The sequence below is a fragment of the Parasteatoda tepidariorum genome, chromosome 6, assembly GCF_043381705.1.
Source record: "Parasteatoda tepidariorum isolate YZ-2023 chromosome 6, CAS_Ptep_4.0, whole genome shotgun sequence".
NCBI classification, from domain to species: domain Eukaryota; kingdom Metazoa; phylum Arthropoda; class Arachnida; order Araneae; family Theridiidae; genus Parasteatoda; species Parasteatoda tepidariorum.
Genome location: NC_092209.1, coordinates 82,228,797 through 82,248,429, shown reverse-complemented (window position 1 = coordinate 82,248,429; position 19,633 = coordinate 82,228,797). Strand labels below are relative to the sequence as shown.

At 30.8% G+C, this 19,633-nt stretch overlaps 2 protein-coding genes across 2 annotated transcripts; one reads left to right on the top strand and one right to left on the bottom strand.

Moving 5' to 3' along the window:
• The first annotated feature begins 837 nt into the window (after positions 1 to 837).
• LOC122269623 (uncharacterized) lies at positions 838 to 4,137 on the top strand. The gene is made up of 2 exons (XM_043043566.2): positions 838 to 1,385; positions 2,453 to 4,137. The coding sequence occupies exons 1-2, from the start codon at positions 1,252 to 1,254 to the stop codon at positions 2,637 to 2,639; spliced, it is 321 nt and encodes a 106-aa protein (XP_042899500.1). The 5' UTR covers positions 838 to 1,251; the 3' UTR covers positions 2,640 to 4,137.
• Positions 4,138 to 7,038: 2,901 nt separating this feature from the next.
• On the bottom strand, positions 7,039 to 15,882 carry LOC107450017 (all trans-polyprenyl-diphosphate synthase PDSS1). Its single transcript, XM_043043567.2, has 7 exons — positions 15,746 to 15,882; positions 14,216 to 14,305; positions 13,260 to 13,391; positions 11,333 to 11,413; positions 10,127 to 10,240; positions 8,584 to 8,664; positions 7,039 to 7,979 (listed from the first exon to the last, which is right to left on the bottom strand). Exons 1-7 carry the CDS (start codon positions 15,860 to 15,862, stop codon positions 7,839 to 7,841), a joined length of 756 nt encoding a protein of 251 aa, XP_042899501.1. The 5' UTR covers positions 15,863 to 15,882; the 3' UTR covers positions 7,039 to 7,838.
• Between the last annotated feature and the right edge of the window lie 3,751 nt (positions 15,883 to 19,633).

The following is a 19,633-nucleotide window of genomic DNA, read 5'->3' as shown; positions in this document are numbered from 1 at the left end:
AAGTTACATCTTTTATTAGAATTCTTAATTATTCCCAAAACTATATTATTTTGAGTTTTAAGAAGAAGAAAATGTTTTTTCAAGGAGTTTAAATTTTTTTTCAATGAGTTTTCAAAGAATTACTAAAGAATATTCAAAATTATATAAAATGAATTTAAATGTAAACTTCCTTTTAATGCAACGTTACATCTTTTTATTACAATTCTTAATTATTCCCAAAACTAAGATTATTTTGAGTTTAAAGAAAAAGAAAAATTTTCAATAGGTTTAAAAAAAAAAAAAAATTCGATGAGTTTCAAGAATTTTCATTGAGTTACAAAAGATTACTAAAGAATATTCAAAATTTTATGAAATGAATTAAAACTTCCTTTTAATGCAAAGTTACATATCTTTATTAGAATTCTTAATTATTCCCAAAACTAGATTATTTAGTTAATTGAAACAAAATCTAGGGGAGTAGCAACTGTCATACATAAGCTTGAAAGAGGGTTTGTGGTTTGCTTAATTTTACAGACAAGGGTAGGAGTAGGGTTTCAAAACTGGCAAAAATATGCTGACATAATATTTGAATAATTGCAATATATAAGAATGTAAATTTATTTTTATTATCTATTTAGATAAATGCTCTGTGTTCCCCCCCCCTGTATTTGAAGAATGTGTGTAAATTGTTTATTTTTTGATACAGCCTTTTTTAATTCAGGATACTTCGATTCTGGTACAAATTTCCAAAATTCAGTAATCAATCTCAACTTATATTTTAATTACAAAGCTTGATCGTCTTGCATCTCTATTAATTCTAATTCTTCAGATGCTTTTTGGGTCATAATTATATTGGAAATGGAACACTCACCTTGAATTATGTTAATTTCAAATGGGTACAGAAAAATATTAAAATATAATAGCACAAAAAAGAAAAGGGAACTCGGGTGCATTTATTGAGAGCCACAAGTAATCCTTCAAACAGTGTGTGGCTCGCGAGCCGCAGGTTGGCCACCCCTGTCTTAAATGATTCTCAAATCCTACTTTCAGACAAACATTATGGGGTGAAGACTACTCAGGCCATAAATCAGGCGTGGTAAGTTTTCATCTATCATTGCAAGATGAATAGACCCAAATATATTCTGATGTTTTTGTAGAGCACATGCAAACAGAACTTCCTGCAAGGGGTGATTAGATAAACTTATTTTAAGTAACACTACTGCTCTTCTTATAGGCTTATCAAATGAGAAAGGTGCTTCAATCAAATCTTTCATGGAAGCAGATTTATCTCCTCTTGATATTCAGCGTTTCTATGACCTACAGAATGATGTCAACCACACTGTGCCTAAGGGAGACCAGAGCATCTCAGAAAGAGGTGGTGACCTTGCAAAGGAAAACACACAGTGGTAATAACTGTTTCATTATTTATTATTCACGTTCTTCATTTTATTTTATTCTATAACCATCGTTCAACAGTCGACCCAATGTTTGGGTTTACGACTACTAATGTCCAACTACGTAGCCTTGTAATTTTGAACCCAGTCCAGAAGACAAGGGAACTCCTGGATACAGTATTTTGAGAAAGTTGCCTTTGTGGAGGACTTTTTGATGGAACTAACTCGCATTTGCATTACATGGAGAGGAAGACCACGAGAAACTCCCACAGTTAGTCTGGCGGCAAGGGGAGTCTAACCCGTGATCCTTCTACCACTGAGGATATTTTCTGTCAGCACTGTGGTCGGTGCGAGCCGGGTGCTGAATTCAAATCGACCAGCTGTCACTGGGAACGAATTCGGTTCACCTCGGATAGAGGCGAGCGCTCTATCCCCCGAGCCACATTTGTTTGTAAAATCCTTAATATTTGGTAATCACTTGAATATAATAAATAAATAATTGTATTTTGTTTTTTTTCCCCCTAATAAATTTGGACTTGGCAAAAAAATTTTGAAAATATTTTTTATTATATTATTTAAGAATAACTTTCTAGTTAAGTTGTATAAATCTGAAAATTTCGGCACAGTGAAACGCCAATAGTTGAAGAATTTAATAAAAGTAAATTTAATGAAAAAAAACTCTTAAGGTGTAATGTGTTGATCTTTTTAATTAATTGTGTTATCCTCAGTGTTAGAGTCCCCTTGTTGTCTGGCTAACCATGGGAGCTTCTTGTGGTCTTCCTTCCCATGTAATGCAAATGTGGGTTAGTTTCCTCAAAAATCTTCCATGAAGGCAAATTTTTCACAATACTTGATCCAGGAGTTCCCTTATTTTCTGGATTGGGTTCAAAATTACAAGGCTACGGAGTTGAACATTGGTAGTCGTAAGCCCATAGAACTGGGTTGGCTGTTCAACGACTATTATAAAATAAAATAAAAAATAAATTAATTGTGTTAATTCATTTCTGATTACATATTAAAAACTTTTGTGTCTCTAATTAAGTAATGATATGCATTCAACCTATTTTTTTTCTTTTTAGTTCTACGAATAATAATGAGGCTTCATCATCAGCAATTAATAACCAGCAGAAGCCTCCTACTGAAAGTAATCCAGTGGCACCCTTGCCTTTGTTGACAGTTTTGCAGTTGCAAGTATCTGAAATGAGTGATGACTCATCTCCTCAAGACTCTTATATTTCAAACTCCTCAAGTTACTCCTTTTCTTAATTGCTAAAACGCTGCATTTTTTTTTCTATAAAAACCACTCCAACAAATCTGAAACTTTTATTTTTTAAAAGTTTCAGATACTCTAGACAAGACTGTTACTATAATTACTACTTTATGAATATGATGTACAGTTACTTTTTGTCAATGTATCAAATTATTTTTTACCTGCAGTAATTATATTTTCTATTCATATTGGACATATCTAGAATTATTTGATTACTAAATTCAAACCAAAATTCATTTCGAGGTTTGCTTTTTATATTTTGATTGCAAAAGGAAGATGAAGTTACTTTAAACAAAACTTACCTATTGTTTAATTATGAAGTGTTTTTAAATTATTTATGACATATAATAAATTATGATATGTTAGTAAATTTGAGCTTATATTTATATCAATCTTTGTTAACTCATAATTATAATTCTTAAGCAAAGGCAGAAAAAGAAATTATTTGTAACATTTAGGAAGCCTGGGCCTCTCAAGCCTTATGATAAATCAGGCTATGCAATGGCACCATTCTAAGATATACTCTTCAGGAGCTAATATCATTTTTTTCAGCTGGACAAAGTTTTTAGCATGACTATTGCTAAAGAGAACAAATGTAATAATATGATTTTTTAAAAAATATAACTAATGCTTGAACTGAGAGATAACGTCAACAAATTACAAGCTAATGTGTAACTAAAAATTACGGAAGAGTTGCGAAAATAAAGTCATTGGAAATTAAACTAAACCTAATAACATTGTTTATGCCGGTCACTGGTCTAGTGGTTACTGTACTGGACTAGTGGCTGTGAGTTCGAAGCCCACTGTAGGCATGGATGTAATTTTCTCTCTCTGTCCTATGTCCTTTCTTCTGTGTGAATGTAACCTGCCCTATAAACGGGTTTGTGGTTGTATGACGTGGGCGACGCTATTCAACCGCCATGGCTTAGCCAGAGGTGCCCACTGGGAAACGATAAGAGAGTAGAAATTCTGGCATTTCTGAGGCTAACGGGAAATAGACACAAGTGCCCGTCATTAGTTATATTTGTTAAAGAAAGAATAGATTTTAATACTCACTTATGATATTAAATTATAATTAATTATACTTAATATAATATCATTAATATTTGTCCTTTATAAAAATAAATTAACTGATTTATTTAAAAAGTGGTTAGGAAAAAATTTAAAATGATTTAAATTTATGAAATAAAGGACATTTAAAAGCTGCGAAATATGCAATGCCTACAATGGCATCAAAGTAACCCACCAATGATCCACTCAAAATTATTCATTTCCAACTCAGTTGACGACAGCATAAATTCAAAAGAACCTTTTGGGCGGCAAAAACCTTAAAGTGGTTATGCTTATAATCTAGAGTGTATTAAAAGAAATTTATTTTCTAAGTAAATGTTATTTTTTATGTGTGTTGTTAAATAAATATTTGTATGTTGTTAAATAAATGTATTTTGTTAAAAAAAAAAATTATTTTCAAAATAAAATATGACACATAAAATATTAGAGTTTAACTGCATTTATTTATATTTTTAATTTCATTGAATTATACTAAAAAACCTATTATGTGTTTATACCTATAATGTTTGTATAAAACCTATAATGTGTTTAATATTTTTCCCTTTCTTAATATTTTTCATATTTAATTGTCACGTGTATTTTTTAAAATTCCCTCGACGTTTTCTTTTAGAGTATATAGATTAGAAATTTTAAGTTGGGAAACTGTACGGAACTGAAAACTACATTAAACATAGTTCTAAAAGAAAGCATCATGGACGTTTTAAAAAAATATTTTTATTAATTAAAAACAAGAATATTAGGAAAAGGAAAAATATTGTAGTACATTCCTTTACGACTGAAAAGGGGAGGAGAGGGAAGGGAGAGGGGCCAAGGCCATGAAACCGGTCTTCTCCCCAGATGGCGTATTCGAGCGGTGCTATCTCCTATAGTACATAATAAATTGTTTGTGTAAGATGAAATCTGATTAACATAAATAATTATGATAGTCCCGCTGATTTCGTGTTAACGAGGTTCGACTGTTATGCACATACAAAGACCAATGTAATGTTTAGAAGGAAAGCTTTGTTGAACAACTATCTTCTTTAATACTATTCTGAGCCCACAAGGCTTGTCCAACTGAAAAAAACTTGCTAAAATATTGTTAGACAAATAAATTTTGAAAATAAGAAGCTTGGCAGAAATTGTTATTTGCAGAGGAAAGGCCGTTAATTTATACATATAGTACATATTACAACAGCACCAATTACCTAATATCAATAACACCTATTACCAAAAAGTTTTCGATTATTATCCTTAAATTGTTAAAAAGAAGGGGCAACAATTTTTAGGATGTGGGCACTCGCTTAAAATATTAAGTGTTAAATCTGAAATGATGAGCATAATTACATGTTTGACAAAACTAACTGCAGAGCCGCGAAGGCTCAGGGGTTAGAGCGTTCGCTTTCCAATAAAGCGAACCGGGTTCGAATCCAAGTCTATACGAATTCCGCACACACCATGCTTGCACCGACCACAGTGCTGACATGAAATATCCTCAGTGGTAGACGGATCATGGGTTAGACTACTCTCGCCGTGTAACGCAATTAGCTCCATCGAAAAGTCCACCACGAAGGCAAAATTTCTCCCAATACTCGATCTAGGAGTTCCCTTGTCTTCTGAATTGGGTTCAAAATTGCAAGGCTACGGAGTTGAACATTAGTAATCGTAAACACATTAAAAATTGGGTCGACTGTTTAACGACGGTTATAAAATAAAATAAAACTAATGGCAACTTTTTCTTAAAACTCCGCATGACTCAGAGGGAACAAATGAAGTGTACATATGAACGATACACAGAGATAGTCAAACTTTATTTTGTTCCCTGTTAGTAGAGATTGTTGAGCTGATGCAAATTATACTTAGTCTGCATGTCTAAGATACAAATTATATCTTTGAGACTGCAACATATCACTAAGCGGAAATCTCCCTTTTTTATTTCTCAATTTAAACCAAAAGAAGCTGTTATTAATTTTAACCGGTTAGTATTAATAATAACTAGATATATCACTTTAACCGTACGACATATGCAAAGAGGCACACCCTTGACCTAGTGCTATATAAATCATTTAATGGCATTGACCAAACTTCATTGGTTATTATTAATAATGACCCGGATTTATTACTTTAACAGTAATATATATATAGTAACACACACAAACATATATACAGTATATGAGCAACATTTTCTCCATTTTATTGTTCCAGAAAAAAATACATATGTGCTCCCTAATTTGTGTTTATTTCCTTTGGTATGGTAGTATAGTAAGTTTTATTATAATACCTGATTGAGTTTGAATCTTATAAGTTATATTAAGGAGAGATACGAGACTGTACAATATATGAGCAACAATTTCTCAATTTTAAAGCTTTAAAACGAAATTAGAAATATATACATACATACCTAAATATTGTGCCACATTGTGGTCCCTCTAATTAGTCTATAATAAATTCCTTTGGTATGGTAGAAAAGTATGGTATAATTTTAATACCTGACAGAGTTTAAATATTAAAGAAGGCTATATGTACAGCTATATGTATAGTTTAAAAGGGAGTACCACGCCCCCTTTTTAAATAATTATTTCGCAGGCTCTCTAATTTGTTTATAATTATTTCCTTAGGCATAGTATAGTATGTTATAAAATACCTGACTGAGATGGCATATTATAGGTTTATATTACGGGGATATATAATCCATATATATGCAGTATATAAGCAAAAATTTCTTCATTTTAATGCTATTTTACGTACTTTGAAATATATTTCTACTTCCTTAAATCTTGTGGGCCATATTACCATATTATAGTATGATACCTGACAGACTTTGAATTTTATATGAGGAGAGACATAAGGTCATATATGTATGCAGTATAAAAGTAAAAATTTTTTTCATTTTAATGCTATTTTGCACTTCAAAATATAAATACTTAAATATTGTGGCTCATTGTAGGCCGTTTAATTTGTCTATTATAAATTCCTTTGGTACGGTAGTATAGTAAAGTATGTTATATATTTCCTGACAGAGTTTGAATATTATGGGTTAATATTAAGGGGCGATAGGGGGTCATTTATATGTACAACTTTTAAAGTGTCACGCTCCCTTTTTTCTATAATTATTTCCCATGCTCCCTAATTTGTGTCTAATTACTTACTTAGGTATGATTGTATAGTATGTTACAACATAATACCTGACCGAGTTTGAATATTATAGGTTTGTATTATATGGGGCCAGATATATATATGCAGGAGATGTTTTCAGATCATCTTCAGGGATGTTTCTTGAACCGTTGTCAATGGCCATTGTGCAGTTCTAGTATGATGTAAATAAAGTACTACTACTACTACAAATAAGACAATAAATAATTTTATTTATAAAAAAACTATACCCCTTATTTACAAAAGAACAATTTCATATATTTTTATTTATTTTTTACAATAAAAACATTAATATATGTAAGAAAAAAAAATTTCAAGTCAAGAAATTTATGCTTATTCACATAATCAAAAGTGATAGATCATTTAGATTTTCAATGCGTTAATTTTATTACGATTCTAATGGAGTTTTTATAAAAATATGCTTGATGAATAAAAATTGGAAAACATTGCAAAATAAAAGTTTTGTTATAAGGAAAGATTGATTTTATGATGATTTATATATTTTCTCTGAAATCTAAATTCTTTCAGTCAACAATGGTCAAGTAACAAACAGATCATATATTCAATTTTCAAGAACTATAGTAAAAAAAAATTTTGGTAAATCTTAAGATTCACTTTTACAACTGTCGACTCAAATGTAATTGTTTTTGTTTAATATAATTACATTTGTTCCTTAACGTCATTTTTTACAAATTAGCACCCATTTATTTAATATTTTTGCTAAGAAATCTATAACAAATTTTTGTGCTGAGATATTTTAATTTTTAGAAAAAAAATAATATTTGATACATTTAATTACTGATTTTTTTAAAAAAAAAACACATTTTGATAAATTTTTCATAACATTAAATTAAAGAAGTTGTTAACGAATTATTTATAACACTTTTAGTGTTTAGAATAGAAAACTTTTAAACACAGTCTTTAAAAGTATTTCAGGAATTATCATCAATAAAAATATAGTTATTATTTGCATATATAGTGTGAAAGGATGGTCATTTGCTCCTCTCGAGCACTTTCTCGATGACAGAAATCAGTGCCCTCTTCTCAGTAGAGTCTGCCAATATGGAGATGTGACTGAGTGCTTCATTGCAGTGCTTCCTTGCCAGCAGTCTCGTGTGATTCAGTCCATCACTCTGAAAAGTAAATTTATTTACAATTTATGAGGGCAAAACATTAAATCAGGCTTTAACCCCTTAATGATCGGTTAATTTTCATGAAAACGGTCATTAAAGTGCATATTTTGCCAAATACACGTATTTGATTAGTGCTGACATCTAGTTTAAAATAAACTAACTATCTACAATAACTTAAAAAATATCCTGGTACTGCCATCTGGTGGGTAAAATGAGAAATAAAATGTTTTCCGGGCAAAAGAAATGAATTAGTTTTATTCTCATTGACGCGTTACTACTGAACATTCCAGCCTGGAAATTTCACGGGAGCGAGAAATAGAGGGTGAAACCTCACCCGTCATTTTCGCAGAATGAGAAGGAAAGGGTTAATTCACAAACAACATGCTGATACTGATGGATCACATGTCAAAAACAATTTTTTTTTTTACGGCTGATACTGAACTTTCGTTCTTCACCTCCGAAGGTGCCGGAAGTGAAGTGTTGCTCATTTAACGATACCCCAGTGGGCACCCACTGTAAATTAAGTTTTCCTGCCGAATTAAGTCTTCTAAAATTAGTAACTAAAAAAAATTTGATTTCTGTTTAAAAGGTAGGTCATACTTACGTTAATAACAGCTTCATAGGCTTTTTCAACATCACCCAGCTTTGAAAACCTTCTTTGAATCAATGGCTTTAATTCAGGATACTTAAATAAAAGAAATTTACATAGAACAAGCAGTAAAAGGTAGGATAAAAACATATCGTACACAAAATAATTGTTTTTAAACTGATTCCTGAAATAAGTAACTACTGAACATTTGAATGAAATTACATAGTTTGTCTAAAGTAAGAACTCCCCTAGCCATTCGTCTGGACCTGTGCCAATGACTATGATAATGAGGTATAACTATTTCAAGTAGGGATGTGGGGTCATTGTTTAGGACAGGTTTTGGCTCAGGTCGGCGCGAAAGAAAGGTAATCTTTTTCTTTGGTCTGTTGTGTTAGCTCTAGAGTGAAGAGAAGCCACCCTCCCTGTAATGCGCTATTCTTGTTTCCATAGCAGCAGACGGCCTCAGACTTTGGGGGCTGAGGGAGTTCTTACTGTAGACAAACTATAATAATTGCGAGTATTAAAATTGATTTAAAAGGCTTGATCAAAAAATGTGAACTACCTAAAACTTTGATTTCAGCAAGTTTGAATTATTCATGTCCGACAGTATTTTTGAGGAAAAAAGGAATGATTTCAATAACCTCAAAGTTTTAGCAAACAGAATTTGTTTTCTAAATTTGTTGGATAAATAATAAAAAAAACACTCCGCAAAGAATAAAAATCTTGATTTATTTATTCCATCATAAATAAAATAAAAAATTGCAGACATTATTTTATTTAGATATGCTTTGTATTCCATCAACAATATGAAGTATCAAAATTTGCACAACCAGTATCAAAATTTGCACAAACAACAATTTCAGAGGGAATGCATTTTATTTAACTATGCAACTTGCCTTTTTCCCGTTAGTGGTTTCATTTCAGCTTTTCAATGAAATTTAATTGTTTATTCTGATCAGGGTTACTTATGGAAATATTTATCCAAATTTCTGCACATGTTTTGCAGCATTTTGCATGCTCTTTTCATAGATCAAATATGTCTGGTAGAAAGCCTTTTGAGAGTGAAGCCAGAATTCTTTTTCAGGAATATAGGTTATAACCTATATTCCTTAAAAAAATTATTACACTGATAGAGGTACTGACTGATTTCAAATATATTGAAGATAGATGCGGCAGAACAGATGCGAATTTCTCAGATTCCGATTAATCTGATGATTCATTTTCTATCCAAATGTTTGTAGTATAAAATGTTTTACCTTAGTATTTTATAAGTTAAATAATAATTTAACTATGATTAATTTTCAAAATTTAGCTTTTATATGAATATTCTTCAATTTAAATTTTTTGACAGCCTTTTTTTATCAATTCTGTTATGGAGAAAAAAAATCTTTTACCAAAATGTTTGGTAAAAAAAGGTTTTCACTAAAAACGAGGATTACTCTAAAATCTTTGTAAATGTGAACTACGTAATAAACAAACACGTAATTTTTTATATTCCAGCTGCGTAATATTGTTATTAATAAATAAAAAAAGATATAAAAGCCTGGAACAAAATTACCTTTTGGCTTGCAAATAACACAGGAGCAGTAGCTAAACCTAGCCTCAAGTCGGCTGTTGTAGGTTTACCCATTTCTGATTGGCTGGAGATAAAGTCGAGTAAGTCATCAATTAGCTGAAGAAAAAAATTAAGAAAACTCAGAAAGTACAAAGAATATGTTTTATTACAAATAAAAGAACATTTATAATGCACATGAGCAATTGAAAAAGTGTCACTGAATTCAAGGAATAAAACAGAGACTACATATTCCTACGAAGAAAAATGTCTAATCAGCATACTATAAAGAGTATGCTGTTTTCATGCTGGAAATAATGCAATTTAGAAGTTTTTGGCCCCTATAACATATCATACTGTTTAAAATCGAACTAAAAACTTCACATACATAAAAATAATGCATTTTTAAGATATGCAATATTTTTAACAAAATTAAACACATTTTTATCAATCCAAACACTCAATGAACATAAAATAAAGCATTTTTAAGCTATGCATATATATATATATTTTTTTTTTCAAATGAGATGCTAACCAATTGCAATCCTCAAATAATAAAGCAATTTTCAAAACCAAGAAGCAAATTAAAATAATTAAATTAAAAGAACATAAGAGTTTAACAAATAAAAAAGTTCAGAAAGTATAAATTATTTCATCACATTATTAAAGTCAGTTATTAAAAAATCGCATATTAGACATAACCAGTTTAAAAACTGTTGTCCCATTGTGCTCTGTAATTTTAAACTCTTTCAATTATTACTTTATTTAACTAATTATAAATATTAAATGGAGTTGGTGGTGATCAAGCATATCTAGAGAAATTAGCTGAGCGCCTAAAAACTTCATTTTAACGTAAAGAAAAATATTTCGGTTGACTTTTTAAGTCTTCCTAGTGATAAACCATTCAAATTATTGTTGTTTACCTGATAATCAATCAGAATTTATGGGAAAAAAATTTCCCACTTTTTACCTGAGAATATATTTATTTTAAAAAATATATAACGCAATGTTTTTGCTCTGACCGTATTTTTCGGCGAAAGTGCCGCGACGATATCTAAATTTTTTTTCCCTACATGCAATACTACCAATGAAATAATTTTTCAGCGCAAAAAAATTTCTCAAGGAAAATTATTTACGATGAAATAATTTTCTGGGAGAAAAACTGGGATTAGAAAGAAAGACATTTAATATATATTAATTGATATATCATACCTGAAATGCAATCCCAACATTTCTTCCATACTGGAAAGCTGTCTCTTGAAGTGTCTGATCAGCTCCACCAAGTACAGCAGCCTGCAAATATAAACACAACTTGATTCTCCTCTCTTTTCAGGATCTTGTTTTTATCAAAAATTGATCAATGCTTATTAAAATGTAAAAAAAAAATTGTTTATTGAAATCAAGTGTTGCTGGTAAAGGTCACTGAGCAGATAAATAACCTTTGATGAGTTTTTAAAGGCACCGTTTATATGCGGTCGCTAAACTGTTCTATCGTAAAGTGCTCTCAAGTTCATGAACAAGTCGTTGGGCTACCCAAGCGGGGGTGCCATCTCCTCTGCAGAGGATCAAAATTGTGATGGCATGCCTTCTGAACTTTCCAACGGATGTTTTCCACATCCTCCGCCAATAGCGTATTGTGTAGGCATGAATAAAGTACTAGTATTACTATGTATAATAAAAAATATCTAATTTATAGAAACAACAAATATGTTAAATAAGCAACACAAATATTTGTTTCTTCTAAGTTTTATTTAGCAGCTCATGGTAAATTCCCCAGTCATGGTCTTTAGTTTGGGTATCAGGTCTGCAAGCAATTACATCAGATAAAGCTGCACAAATTAAGCTGTTCAGAGAATGGGTTGCAAGATTTTCTCTAATGTAATCAAACGCCATGTAAAAAATATAACCATCTCGATCCTTTGAGACCTTTCTACTCATAACAAGGTATACATACACTGGGTGCCTGGACATATGGGTATTCTTGGTAATGAGCTGGCTGAGGAATTAGCACCGGTTGGCCCCAGTGTGATTTTATGTGGCCCAGAACCAGCTTTGGGAATTTTTCCTACGTCTTTCAGGGCATCTATTTTCAAGCTCTATGGCGAAATTGCCTATGAGTAATGACGCAACTCAGACGGTCAGAGACAAGCTAAGGAGTTAAATCGTGACTGCCCCAATGTGCCTCAAATACAGCTTTTTAAGCTTAACAGGAATATCTTGAGAAAGATCATTGCTCTTCTTACTGGTCACTGCACCCTCACGAGAGACCTTTACATTATGGGTACACTGCACCTGACATTGGTACACATGGGTACATTGCTCTGTCGAGGTTGTCATCTTAAAGAGGAGATTTCACGATATATACTTTGTGAGTGTGAGGTAACTAGGAAAACATTTTGATAAAGCCTGGGAACTACATGATATTCCTGTAAGATGTTTGCTCAACTTTGTCTCAGATATAAAGCTCTTCCGCTAGTCATGATCTAGGGTTTGGGTACAATAGATCTCTAAGTTTAAATAAAGCTAAAATAAGAACTTTCCCCTAGAAATCTGAATTATTTTTAAAATGTCACTTAGTTCATTCTTCCATCAAGCTCTTCATATATTAACATTAAAAAAATGTTTCAATGTTATAAATTTTTCTGCTATCTTTCTGCTTTTTTTTTTTTTTTTTGCTATCCTTCTGTTTTTTTCTGCTATCCATTCTGCTTTTTATGCAATCCTAAATCTTTTTAAAGTTAAGCATTGAAAAATGAGTCAAGTATTTTTTATTTACAAGTAAATTTTTACAGTATTTTAGTGGTTAAGTAGAATTACTCCATGACAACCATTTTTTTTTTTTTTAAATGAGCACCATATATAATGACAAACGTGGTTCTATTGAGTACTAAAGGTAACTCGCAAACTCTCTTTTCTCACTCCTCTAGACATTAGAAAAAAATTTGAAGTAGTAAAAACCAATTTTCAATTTAAGTCTTGCAATATTTTATTTTATTCATTTGTTTGTGTGCATGCGTCTAAGAAAGTTTTTTCTAACTTCACAGAAAACTTGAACTAAAAATTATTCTGAAAACTTAGTTCAAAAGTAAAAAGATGGGAACATTCAAAAATATTTGCTTAGTAAATGAATTATACCTACTGCTTTACAGGTGTATGCAGTCAGACTGGCTGTCTTTTTGAAAGTTTTTTGGAGATAGTGAGTAAACCTTTCAGATTCTTCTTCTGAACAGTTCATTTGCATAAACTCTCCCTGAACGAGATCTAGAAGTACCTTTTTAAAGAGAAGAACTTTTTAGTTAGAGCAGAGAATTATAATAGTATTTTTTCAAAGATCAGTTCATATCCCATTTCGGTGAATTAGAATTACAATTTACGACTAAAATATTAATATTTATGAATATTGTACAAATATTATATTGTATTGCATAAACTCTCCCTGAACAATATCTAGACTCCTTTATTTATCTTACTATCTTTTTAAAGAGAAGAACTTTTTAATCAGAGCAGAGAATTATTATTGTATTTTTCAAAGCGCTGTTCAAATACCATTTTGGTGAATTAGAATTACAATTTGCGAATTTAAGTATTAATATTTATGAATATTATATAAATATTATATTGTATTGTATAAACTCTCCCTGGACGAGATTAATAGAGCAGTGAACTATTGCATTTTTCAAAGCTTTTGTTCAAACCCTATTTCAATTAATTAGAATTTGCGAATAAAGTACTAATATTTATGAATATTATATAAATATTATATTGTATTGTATAAACTCTCCCTGGACGAGATTAAGAAGTACCTTTTTAAAGAGAAGTACTTTTTAATTAGAGCAGTGAACTATTGCATTTTTCAAAGCTATTGCTCAAATCCTATTTCAATTAATTAGAATTTATGAATAAAGTATTAATATTTATGAATATTGTGTAAGCAATATTTGACACAAATTTTATTTTACTTGGAGCAACTTAAATTTTTGTCACAGTCTATTATTTAAAATTGTTAATGAATAAAGTCACCTTTTTTAAGTACTCTAAAAAATGAACACATTACTTTTGTTACAGGCAGTTTAAATAATAATTTAAAATCTTCACCTGAGCTAAAAGATGGACAACATCTTCATTTCCTAACTGAGCGAGTATTCTGGCAGCTTGAGCTAATATGAAGTCCCCAGCTAGTATTGCCTAAAAGAAGAAAAAAAAGGAATATTTTCTTCATAATTAAACAAAAAGAAATCTCGATAAAGCACACCATACACATTATGTTCTTTATACAAAACCAGAAAACTGACTTTCGTAAAATATTTACGAAAAAAACGGGTTTTTTATAGGATAAAAACAGAAATCTTCGTAAAAATCCAAATATTTCTGTTTTTTATTTTATTTAAAAAAATATATTTAGAGTAATGTAAAATTGTAAAGTTTAATGGAAGAGTACCAACTTACTCATGGTTATTAAATATGATTAAGAAAAAAATTTGGGTGACATCTTTAAAAATTAATATTGTGATTGTTGTAAATGACTGTCATAAATTAGTCATAACTAATTTATGGCAGTCATGAACTTAATAACTGACATAAAATAACTATGAGTTGTTTTTTTGATGATTATTCCTTTCTATAATTGTGTATTCAAATTTTCAGAAAAGAGCATTTGAAACTTTAAATACAATTCATATACTAGTTAAGTTCAATTTTCTAGTTAATAGTGCAGCAGCATAGGTAGCTTAAGAAATTTATTGGAAAATCAACCACCAATCCAAATGTAAATAAGTATAAATCATTTAATTTTATTTATTAAAATATAATAATTTGATTTACATTTATTTTTTTTAACTTAAATAATTTTTCTAACGATATATACACTGCTTAATATTTCAATTACATCAAAAATTCAATCTTTCAAACATAAAATAATAATATATAGTTATGAATTTATAAATAAAATACAGAGCTGCAGTAAAATTTTACTAAAACGGTACTTAGGTACCTGAAAAAACACACTAATATTTATGCATTTCAAGAGGTTGAAAAAATTAAATAATGAAAGAAAACATCAAATCTATTTTTTATTTTGTTTAATTTGAAAAATATTTACAGGTTTCTTTCAAACTAATCCATTTTAGTTTTATTTCAGTTTTTATTTATAAAATGTGTAAATTTCAGAAAAAGAACTTCCTTCAAAAGTTTTTTTGCACGTCATTTGCTATAGTTAAACATTGAAGTTTTTCAATGGTAATCTAACTATTGTTCCAGGAAAACTTAAAATCTCTTTCTAAAAGGATAGTTAAAAACTCACTGCTTGCCAATTTAATATTCTGACAACAGAAATACTTTGTCTTTCAATAACTGGAAAGATAGAGGGGTAAGTTTTTGAATGTTTTTTTTTAAAAAAAAAAACTTTGCTATGAGTCTTTTGGTTTTCCCGTGATGCTGGTCAACCTAATTTAACCCACAAAGTACATCATTGGTTAACATAGATTGATAAAGATAAAAAACACAGTTGCAACATTTATTAATGAATATAATGTTTACCTAAAATAAAGCATGCATAAAATAAAAATATAGAATATATAGAATAAATATGTTTTTATAAAAAAAAAGAAGAAAAAAAAGAAAGGAAACCTTTTTTTGGCCCCATAATACATTAACGCTTGATTTGCCTCTTCGAGTATCAGATGTGTCAATGACATCGTCGTGTACCAGACTGGCAGTGTGAATCATTTCTGCTATAATGGCCATCCTATGTTGAGTATTCAAAAGTCTGAAAACAACAGTAAAAAATTTATATTAAAAAATACAATCATTCATTGCAAAAATAAAATCAATACACAAAATAACTTGAACAAATTGCTTCACCAACTAAGAATGGCCATGCATGCACCTTCTACAAAATAAAAATAAAAGCTCTTAAATGGAGGCTATGCTCTGATTGAAACACTTCATGATGAATTCTCTTTCTTCTGTTTAAGTAATTTAAAAACTTTAAAGAATAAAGAAAGTGAGTTCAGGTAAACCTAGAATAAAGAGCCGTGATGGATCAGGGGATAGAGCGTTCGCCTTCTAATGAGGTGAACCCGGTTCGAATCCCAGCGAAGGCTGGTCGATTCGAATTTCGCACCCGGCTTGCACCGATCACAATACTGACGTAAAATATCCTCATAGGTGGACGGATCATGAGTTAGAATCCCCTTGACGTCAGACTAACCGTGGAAGGTTTTTGTGGTCTACCTCTCCATGTAACGCAAATGCGGGTTAGTTCCATCAATCATCGATCGGTTAGTTACATCGGTCCAAGTTAAACTGTTATACCGTAAAGTAATTTGAGAGTAGTTACCAACAATGGAGAGCTATCCCCTCCGCAGAGGATCAAAATTGTGGCGGCATGTTTTCGTATAATACTCGGAGATGTTTCCCAGATCGTCACCAAAAGCCCATTTTGCGAGCCGTGTTAGCTTAGGGAATAGAGTCCCGCTGCTCTCAGGCTAACCGTGGGAGGTTTTCCTTATCATGTATCGCAAATGCGGGTTAGTTCCATCAAAAAGTCCTACACAAAGGAAAATTTCACCCAATATTTGATCCAGGAGTTCTCTTGTCTTTTGGATTGGGTTCAAAATTACAAGGCTACGAGTTGAACATTATTACTCGTAAACCCAAAAAATTCGGCCGGCTGCTTAACGACAGTTATAAAATATAAAAACCTAGAATAAAGCATGAAATTTCAAATGCTGAAAAAAAGTTTTCACAATTTCTTTCAAAATGCAAACAAATTATGTAAGGACTACTTAGGACAACACAGTGGGGANATTATAATAAATAATTTCATGTTTTACATTAGGTGTTTAGCACTAGAAAGACGGAAAATTAGTATATACCTATATTGCCTAAAAGCAGTCAAAATGACTGGATCGTGAATGCATAAATAAATTTTAATAAAATTAATTTTTAACATTTTTTATATTATTTACAGTTATATAACAAGTTATTAGTAAATATTCACAATAAAAAAAAATTATATGTTGCACAAAAAGTCACAAAATTCTAAGAAATTGTGTCATTATATACATCATTGTTTTTCTAATTGAAATTAAAAGCAGTCAAAATGACTTCCTTAGGCAATCTAGTGTTAAGGACGCACGTAGTGACGTATGTTTAAAATTACTTTTATAATAAATGCAGCTATAATTTTATACATAAATTTAGCGGTTTTTAGTAGAAAATATATATAGCATAGAGTAACACTGGATAATGTTTTCTCTATTCTTGTTTTCCATTCAGATTTCATTTATGGTTAAGATTTATAAAATAAATAGTAGATACTAGTTTGCAAGATAAAAAAGCATAACTTTTTTTAAAACTATGTGTAGTGTTTATGAATTTAAAAGCTGTTTTGTGTTGTTTAAGTATTTCAAATGGGGGGTTATCGCTCTATGAGCTTCCAACTGCGAGTATTACTAGCCAACTATACATTTATTATATTCTGCTGCCTCATGGCTTCATGGTGCTGATAAATTACTACTCAAAGATGACAAGGCAACATGTCTGCATTCAGGAGTGTGCAACTCCCTGCATAGCCAGCATGTTCCCCCATTCTCAATCCCAGTAAAAAAAAATTGAGATACTTAGGGAAAGAGTTCATTATGATCTCAAAGACACCCACTTCCGCACAGAAGAGTGTTATAAACTACTTATTAGCAAATCTTACTTCTTACATATAGTGTTTTCCTGATTGGTAAATTCTTATTTGCCAAGAGAATGCTGCTTACACATAACATTTACAATAATGAGACATTAAAAACAAGTGAAAAGATGGTAAAAACCTTTCTAATATCTGAGTAGAGGTTTAAGAGATCAGGTTCAGCTAGTTTGAAAGGATCTATGATGTCCGATAGTGGAGCTGTTGCTGTTACATAGACAGGAGGAGGTGTCTGGTGCTGATGTGTGGATAATGTTGAGAAGTGTCTCAGTTTGGAAATGGTCTGTCTGCTGGCTTTGCCTATGTGCTTCCCACACATAGAATGAAATAAACCCCTAAACTGGAAAAAACCAAAACACAATTTAAATAAATTATACGGAAATTTATCGAGGATATAATTTTTAAAGGTAGCATATGGCATATCCCTGATAGTAAATACCGTTTTGTTCGATAGTGGGGCTTTCAGGAGAACTCCTCCAGACATCAGTCTCACGTCGTGGCGGGTACCATGGTTACGAGGAAAAGTCACTTCGAATAGGGGTGTGGGGTGAGTAGTTTTGTCTTGATCTTGACATGGGTCAGCGTGAGTAAACCAATCAACACCTTCATTCTTCCGATGCACCTTCATTAGAAATGTGCTCTCGCTTGTTACCATAGCAGCAAACAGCCCTAAACTTTTAGTCTGCAGAAGTTCTCCTCAAAGCGGCACAATAACCAGGGTTTTTATAAAAACTAACTGACCCAGGTAAATTTTATTAAGCATTTTTTTGGGTTTTATTGTGTTCTTTAAAAATTTATTCAAAAATGACAGTTTTTGGATTTAAATTCCAATTTTTATTTCAAAAGTGATCAATTTTAATTAGAAAGAAAATTATAGTAACATAATAATTCAATAATTAAAATAAAAAGTCACTTTATTGTAGTAGTACCATTTTTTCTGGTGGATATTAATATAAGGTTCCTAATTTTTTCCTTTTATGACCAGCAATATAAACGCATTATTGGGGTCAAAGAATTATGCTGTCTTCGTTGCAATAATTTTATTGTTTCTAAAATTCAAAAAAAAAATTTTTCTTTTTTAAACCTTTTAAGTTAGAGTTTTGATTTTTAATTAACATGAAGTAAGTTGCAGCCGATTGTGTTACTTTTGGGTGATTTTTTTAAAACTTTAACTTTAGCGTAAGACAATTAAAAAAAAATCCATCTCATCATCAATTTAATGTTGATCATTTTTACATTTAGTACACAAATCAATAACTAGCAGTGAAAAAACATTAAAAATAAAAATTAGTGACAATTTTGAATTGTAATTGCATGGAAAAATGCAATTACTTTGCCACACTTAAAAGGACGCCATAGTGCGGGAGAAAATTTTCTTCCCAATTTCTCTTTATCCTTCATTACTAATTTAAAATTTAAAGGAAAGAAAAAGTAAGTCCAGGCAAACCTAGAGTAAGACGTGAAGAACTTTTTTAAAACGGAACTAAAACGACCAATAAATCTTCAATCACACATATAAGTTATCACCTATTGATTTTTAACCAATACCTTCGTTCTTTTAACCTTCTTTCGACTTTCCTATGGTTTTTCAGCAATTACTGTTACAGCTTTCGAAAAGCCTTTTTGAAATCCCGATGCTTTTAATCGGCAAGCGCACGACTTGTGGAGATTCCGTCGTTTTTTGATAGATTTTTCGGCAGTTATACCTATGGATTTCTAAATTATTTTAAAATTCCGATATTTTCATAACGGAACTATTAGGCAAGCTACTGTCAGTACTGTTACTGAATCTCGAATCGCACAAATGAGTAATTACC